Here is a 7,461-nt window from a genome sequence, read left to right as displayed (position 1 = left end):
GCCCCCTCACGACTCTTCTGTTTTTTTTTTTTTAAACAGCAGCATTATCTAGGAATGGGAAACTCTGAGATTTCAAATGTGATTTGGAATAAAAATCATCATCTTTCAACTGATACACTAGATCCAAAGTGGTGAACCCTCCATCACTTTGTGGCCTCACAGTGTGTTTGTCATTTGCTTTTGGACATCCTCCTCTGGATACATTCCAGCTTGTCAATATCCTTCTTGAATTGTGTTGCCCAGAACGAGACATTCCAGTTGATGTCTGACAGAAGCAGAATAGATGGATATTACCATATATACCTGTGTATAAGTAGATCGCTCACATAAGTTGAGGGCAGGATTTGGGGCCAAAATTTTGATATGACTCATGGATAAGTCAAGGGTAAAACTGTGTCATTGTTGCTGTTGTGTGCTTTCAAGTTGTTTCTGACATGAAGACCGTAAAGCCAACATATTCTAGGCAGAGAGTGACAGATTCACCTTGAAGTTGCCCTAAATCAGAAATAACATGAAGGCACAACAACAACAACAACAATCATTTCTGTGATGGGGAATTTAACTGAGGTTCAGTGTAGTTGGACCTTGCCGGTTACACCATCTATCACACAATAGTCTGAAACTGCTTGAGCTATGCATTAATATGCATTTTATAAATGGCAATTTAAAGAAATATCATAAGTTATATTAATGTATATTCTTAACCCATGTTCATATCCTATGCACTTCCATTTCCCTTCCCCTCCACCCTTCCATTTGTGTTGGCAAATGTTATTAATGGGAATGAACATACATGATAGGCTGTGGCAGTTTACCTTTGCTTGAGCCTACTCGGAAGGGCAAGCTTCTACATGCTCCTCTCCTCTCCACCATGGCCAGTTAATTGAGTACAAACTACTTTTGCACTTTAAGCCCATTTTGCAACAATTGAAATAAGCTTAAAACAGCTGAAGACAGTGGGAGGAAGAGAGAGAGAGAGAGAGAAACTGAAAAACAGCTGAAAATTGGATGACAAAGCATTAATCAGGACTATCTTTGGGCTATCAGAACAATTAGAGGTCATACTTTGACATAAGAAGGTGCCAGGGAATGATGCCTTTTGGAATTTCTTTTCTGTAATAATTTTTAAGCATTCAACATTGAATGCCTAACTCTTCTTGCTTGAATTGCTGCCAGTTTTATACCTTTAAATTCCTTATGTATTCCACTGAGCATAAAATATGAATCCCCACAACATTGAAATCTAGCTTGTAAGCAGTTAGAAATGTTTGAACCTCAGTGCTGTTTCACAGCCTATTTCAGAGAGAGACCTTCCCTCCCAAGACCCAAAGGCACAAAGCTGTCCTTACTCCTCACACATTTGCTTTCCATGGCTGTGTTCCACCTGCTCATCATACCCACATTTTCAGGTGCCTGTCAGTCACCTACTTTCATCACAAGAGCTCTCAGGAATTTCCACAAGCAATGACAGTCTCCTGGAGCTTGGACAGCTGATGCGGAGAGAGGAACGAAGAGTATGTGGCCTTTATTTGCTGAGACATGCTCATGCATTTTCACCACAGATGGAGGCTGCATTTGAAGAGTGCTGCCCTCAAGCAAAGTAAGGAAGTAAGTAAATAAAAATCTGGCCCAGCTATGTGTTCCTTGCCATCTCCATACTGCATATCTGCTTTAAAATGTTAATATTAAGGGAAGGCCTCTTGTGCCACTCTGAGTTCCCTGATGTGAGAAGAAGCCTGGAGGGTTATGAAACATGCCAAGTATGGGATTTTAATTGGCATTTAGAAATATCTGTGCTGTTGTTTACATATAAAATTATCTAAAGATTCTTTCCCAAGCTTTTCCTTTGAATTTTCTATAGATAAGAATAAAACTTCATTTGTTTGGATGTCATACTTCTCAATACACATATACAGGACTGTGCCTATGACTGCAAAGATTACAAAGATTTTGGAGATGATATAGGGACTGCTAATCCTACTGCTAGTCCCAGCTACTGTAGATCAATTGAAGCAGTGGGATTTAAATAAGCATTGAGTTACCATTCAGCCACTCACTCAGTCAAACTATTCTAGTTGGAACTAGACATTGAGTTTACACCCTGAGTTGTGATTCCTCAAATCTCCCTGCTAAAATGGCTGGAGGATTCTTGAATTAGTTGAGAAAAGTAACTTTTCCAAGGCATAGCCTCATACTGAGAAGGATGCACATCAACACTGATGGCCCACTTTATGAAGTTTTAGTTAAATCCAGGATACTTTTTATGCTTTCATATATTTATATATAAAAAAGAAAAGCTGTGTGGCAGGTCCAGTTTTCTTGCTGCAGTAAAAAAAAGTAATCAGGTCAAGTTCTGTCTTCTATGAAGGAGCTGTTAACAGGGCACACATTCTGTGTCATGTTGGATCAGGAAATCCCACTTGTGCTTGACAATTTTTAGCTGAAATAATGAGTGGATTTAAGCAAAGCCAAAACTAATTACTGATATTGTGAAGTGAATTAACAGAAACAGCAGAGGGACATCTGAAGACATGGATGGTATAACTCACCACATGGTAAGTGTCTCCAACAGAATGGTGCTTAGTTTGAGATTCTGAGCTTGGCCAAATAGGAAAAAAATTCTCTGGAAGTCGCAAGACTTTTCAGTTCTTTTTGCTTTGATTTTACCTGCATATTCCATATCTCCCTGTATGAGCTGGCCCGGGCTCTGAAATCCTCAAGAGTGGCCCTTCTCTCAGTTCCATTCCAAGCACAATGGGTGAGGCTGCAAGAGAGGACCTTCTTGGTGGCTGCTCTGAAGTGATAAAGAGTGGGTGCAGTGGTTAGAGATCCTGATTGAGAAGTAAAGATATCAATGGCTTGGAGAAAAAACTAAAGGCTTTTTATAGGAACTCCATTCTAAATCAGAAGAGTTACTCAGACTCCTAGGGAAGTTCAGAGAGCAGGGTGACCAGATGTTAACTGCAAAGGAGGACAAGGCATCTTAAAATGCAGGACTTTGAAAAATAATGTAGGACATTACAAAATAAAAGCTAAAAACATTAATATAAATGTAAATTCATTTCATATGGTTTATTTACCACATAATTCATTTTATTATGTACTCAACTCTATTCGGGCAACAGAGGGCACACACTCAAACACTTTGTAGGTGACAAGGGGTTTTCAGGAATGTGATCTGTTTATTTCTTGGGTAGAGTGAGATTTGCTGAGAAGGCAAAGAAGGAAAGTGATGTACTTCTCTTTTTAAAACCAAGAGTGTGACTTCCTAAGAAGGGCAAATGTCAGCAGAGCAAAGCAGAGAGTTTAAGGAGACTGTGTGTTCAAGTCGCCTATCAACTTATGGCTTTCAAATTGCCTTTCAGCTTATGGCGACACCATGAATTTCATAGGGTTTCCTTAGGCAAGGACTATTCAGGGGTGGTTTTGCCAGTTCCATCCTCTAAAATATAGCCTATAGGACCTGGTATTGGTTTGTGGTCTCCTATCCAAATATCATCTAGGGCTGAACCTACTTAGCTTTCAATATCAGACAGGATCTCATGCCTTTAGGATATTTATGACATTTCAGGAGATTACAAATCTTAATATGTCTTAGGCGGGTTACAGACGGGCAAAAAGGGATGTACTCATGACGTCATGAAGGTAGAGCCTTCAGACGGGCTTTCCCTGAATGCCGTCATGAACACGCCCCCCGCACGCCTCAAGCGGGAAGAAGCGGCATTAAAAAGGTGCTGCTTTTTTCCGCTTCTTTTTGATTTGATACGTACGTGCGCATCTCCGTCTGTAAGCCCCTGCACCGATACGTCAGAATTGCTACGCCGCAAATATAAGTTGCCGGTTTAAAAGCTCCGTGTCAGCTGCGTCGCATAATGGGTCGGGGTCCGGGACATGCGTGGTTTGCAGTCAAGCTTAAATTGCAACGTCCGCTGCCATGCAGCTGTGGAAGCTGCGGCACAGCTGCGGCGCATTTTAAGACTCGTAACCCTAACCCTAGAGCCACTTGTGCGCATGCGTTGCTAGAACCGCGGGAAGTTGTAAGTTTTGCCGGCGGATGTTTTGGTTGTAGAAAGTGATAAGGGAAAGTTTGGAATTTAAAGTGACCCCCTACACACATTCCTGCGCCATTTTCACCTGGGAACGGGCACAGTTCGGCTGCTCCTGGCACAGCTGTGCGGCGGCTCCCCTTTGCCACCAGGCAGGATGGCACAGCCATCCACCAGCACCCCGAAAAAAGGCAGGGGGACGTCTTGGTCTCATACTGAGACGGCTGACCTCATAGCTATATGGTCCCAGCCAAATATTTTGCAGAAACTGGAGCAGTCTTACCTGAATGCTGACACATATCGAGAAGTGGAAGAAGCCATGAAAGTCAAGGGCCACAACAGAACCTTGGAGGAGTGTCGCCGAAAATGCAAGTCGCTGAAATCTCAATACAAACAATACAGAGATGCCCTGGCTAAAGGTACTACAAAGGGCGCCCCCCCGCCCTTTTACAAGGAGCTGCATGCTTTCATCAAAAGTGATGGAAGCATCAGACCCCACAGACTAGCCACCAGTGGGGAGCGCGTGAGGGTCCCGGCGGGCCAGCCAGCCAGAGCCGAGCCTGTGGTGGTGGAGGAGGAGCAGGAGCAGACCCCGGAGCTTGAATGTGCCCAAGACCTTTTGATGCCTCGTCAGGGTAAGATGTGCCAGGGCCCCTGGGGGGAAGGCAGGGGGGAATGGGACAAGGGGAAGATGTGGCCCCAGGGTAGGCACAGGCCAGAGATGACCCTTGTCCCTTGTCATATAGGTGAGGAGCAGGAGGAGGAGGAGGAGGAGGAACACCCCGACTCAGGTGATTCCTCCAGCAGCCAGAGATTTCTGGACCCCCGTGCCGTGCTCAGACGAATGTCTGCTGAGGCTGGGAGCTCCAGAAGGAGACCACCATCTCGTGCTGGATCCTCTTCCACGACCAGCAGCTACCGTGACCGTTCACCTCTCTCTCGGGCCAGTGCACCCGCCAGCGATGGCAGTGAGACCGAAGAGAGTATGCAAGGTAAACCTTATATTTTTGTTTATAAATGCATGGCTCAACTGCGCAATTGTGGCATGTCTCATTCACTGCTTACTGTGCTGGTATGTTTGCAAGGTTGCTGTGCAAGTAGGATTGTGAGTGTCCCTGGCATGGTCATGTCCTGCATGTGTCCCACATTCCTAAGGCACCCCTCCCTTGCATGTAAATCTGTCCTTTCCCCACGCCCTTAGTTTGAAGCTCCACCCTTTGCCACAGCTTTGAGTGAGAGTTCCTGCATGGCAGAATGGGGTTGGTCTAGATGAACCTCAGGGTCTCTGCTAACTGTAGGCTTCTATGACTCTCTGCTTGTATGTCCCATAGTAGGAGGACGAACTGAAGCAGAACAAGAAGAAGAAGGAGAAGGAGAACCTCCTGCAGCTAATCCCATAGCTGCCATGTCAGCAGAGGAGCGCCTTGCCACCAAGAAGAAAAGGGTCCGTCCGTCAGCAGCTACTAGAACTGTGGCAGCTGTGGATGTGCTCAAGGTTTGCTCAGAAGAGAAAATGACAGCACTGATGCAGCAGGCGCAGCGAGCCTGTGATGAAAGGGAGAGGAGCAGACAGTCCCGCAGGGAGCTCATGGAAAGGGCACTGGAAGTTCAACTGAGGGGCGTTCAGAACCAGGAGACAGCACTAGAGAGGTCAGACCAACATCATGAGACCACAGTCCAGGAGCAGAGGCGACTCAACACCAGCATGGAAGCGCAGACTGTTCTGATGGGGCAAATGCTGGAGGTCATGAGGGGAGGGCAGGGTGGCCCGAGACGCAGAAGGGTACGTAGGGAGCAGGGTGGAAGAGGCAGGGCTGCTGTCCCCAGGGTCGTGGAGGAAGGGGTTGAGCAGCAGGAGCCCCCAGCAAGAGGTGGAAGAGGCAGGGCTGCTGTCCCCAGGGTCGTGGAGGAAGAAGTAGGGCCACAGGAGCCCCCAGCAAGAGCAGTCCCTCCAGCTGAGGAGCAGGCAGTTGCCATGGAGGTGGAACCGGCTCAGCAGCCTCTGGCTGGCCCATCCTCCAGCCTCTTCAGTCAGTCAGTGGCAGTCCCACCGCCCACACCCCGCCCCCAAAGGCAAAGGGCAACTAGAGGGGGCCTGGGCCTGGGATCAAGGGGCAGGGAGCACTGAAAAGGCACTAGGTCCCATGATGTCCCATAAAGACATCATTTCGCCTCCCAGGGCATGTGTTCCCTCCCAGCCCATCTACCCTATTCTACCCTTCCTGTTCTCTCCTCCCACCATGCCTGGCTCACTGGTCCCCAAACCAGCAATCTCCAAACTCTGTCCTCCCAGGCGTTTGGACTTCATCTCCCAGAATCCCCAGCCACCTTGCCCTGTGGTCTGGGATTCTGGGACATGAAGTCCAAATGCCTGGGAGGACAGAGTTTGGAGATTGCTACCTCACACCACTCCTGCTTAGCTTTAGACTGCACAGTTGCGCCTAAGCTATCTCATTCACACTCACAGCCACACCGCCGCAGTTGCGCATAATTAACCACACAAATTTTTTTTTTAAAAAATAAACTTTTTTATTAACAATAACAATAAATTGTTTTCACTATGTACATATATACAAAAGGAAGGGGGAGGGTGAAGGGGGGTGGTGAAGGGGGGATGGCAGAGGGGGCAGGGAAGGGAAGCTGCTTCAGGGAGGGGGAGGAGGCGGTGGGGCGGGCAGCCGGCGGAGGAGTTCCTGGAGAGTCTCCTCCATGGAGGAGACTTTCTCTGCCAGCTTGTCCACCTTTGCTTCGAGAGCAGCGAACCTCCTCTCCGTCCGGTTCTCTGTGGGGGGAAAAGAAAGAGGATGGTTAGGATCAGCCTGTGGAGCCCATCACCCACTCCCACAGGCAGGGTTTCTGGGTGCCCCCACTCCCTTCCCTGGGTTCACCACTACACTTACCTTGCTGCCGGGCTTGGAGGACACGATCCAGGGCACTGGCATCGAGGGCCAAGTGCCCTGGCTGTCCTGGCAGGCGGCGGCTCGGCCCAGGCTCCTCTTCCTGCGCGACGGCGGCAGCAGCAAGGACATGAAGCCCTGCAAAAGGGGAAGGAAAGGCCCAAGTTACCATGCTGGCATGGCAGATAAGGGCACAAGTGTCGTGGGGGCTGCAGGCAGGCAACCCCCACCCCTCACCCTGGGGACCTACCTTCCGCCAGAGGAGCCTGCTCTGGCTGCGGAGGGGCCACAGCAGCTGGTCCTGGCTGTGGCCCACCCTCGGGGACATCCTCGTCCCCCGAGGATGGTGGAGAGGGCGACCTGGCAGGGTGCCCTCCCTCCCTCCGCCTCCGCCTCGGCCGCACGCCTGCAGAAGGGAAGAGGAGGGATGGCATTGGCACCATGCAGGAAGGAGAAGAGGGCAAGGGAAGGGTCAAGGAGGGGAGGACAGGGCATGGCAAGAGCTCTGGCTTACCTGG

The 7,461-nt window shown here is 48.5% G+C and overlaps 1 protein-coding gene across 2 annotated transcripts; it reads left to right on the top strand.

The window, feature by feature from the left end:
- Positions 1-3,981: 3,981 nt before the first annotated feature.
- On the top strand, positions 3,982-6,539 carry LOC149317268 (uncharacterized). 2 transcript variants are annotated; one of them, XM_089518846.1, is made up of 3 exons: positions 3,982-4,681; positions 4,793-5,038; positions 5,378-6,539. In XM_089518846.1, the coding sequence occupies exons 1-3, from the start codon at positions 4,204-4,206 to the stop codon at positions 6,172-6,174; spliced, it is 1,521 nt and encodes a 506-aa protein (XP_089374972.1). In that variant the 5' UTR covers positions 3,982-4,203; the 3' UTR covers positions 6,175-6,539. The 2 variants fall into 2 exon arrangements, with proteins under 2 accessions (XP_089374972.1, XP_089374970.1); XM_089518844.1 differs by having other exon boundaries at positions 3,982-5,038.
- Positions 6,540-7,461: the final 922 nt, after the last annotated feature.

This window comes from Sceloporus occidentalis, unplaced genomic scaffold (genome assembly GCF_023333645.1).
Source record: "Sceloporus occidentalis isolate IW3139 unplaced genomic scaffold, rSceOcc1.0.p SCAF_3, whole genome shotgun sequence".
Classification (NCBI taxonomy): Eukaryota; Metazoa; Chordata; class Lepidosauria; order Squamata; family Phrynosomatidae; genus Sceloporus; species Sceloporus occidentalis.
Note: the sequence above shows the minus strand (reverse complement) of the source record. Positions and strands in the feature narration are given on the sequence as shown.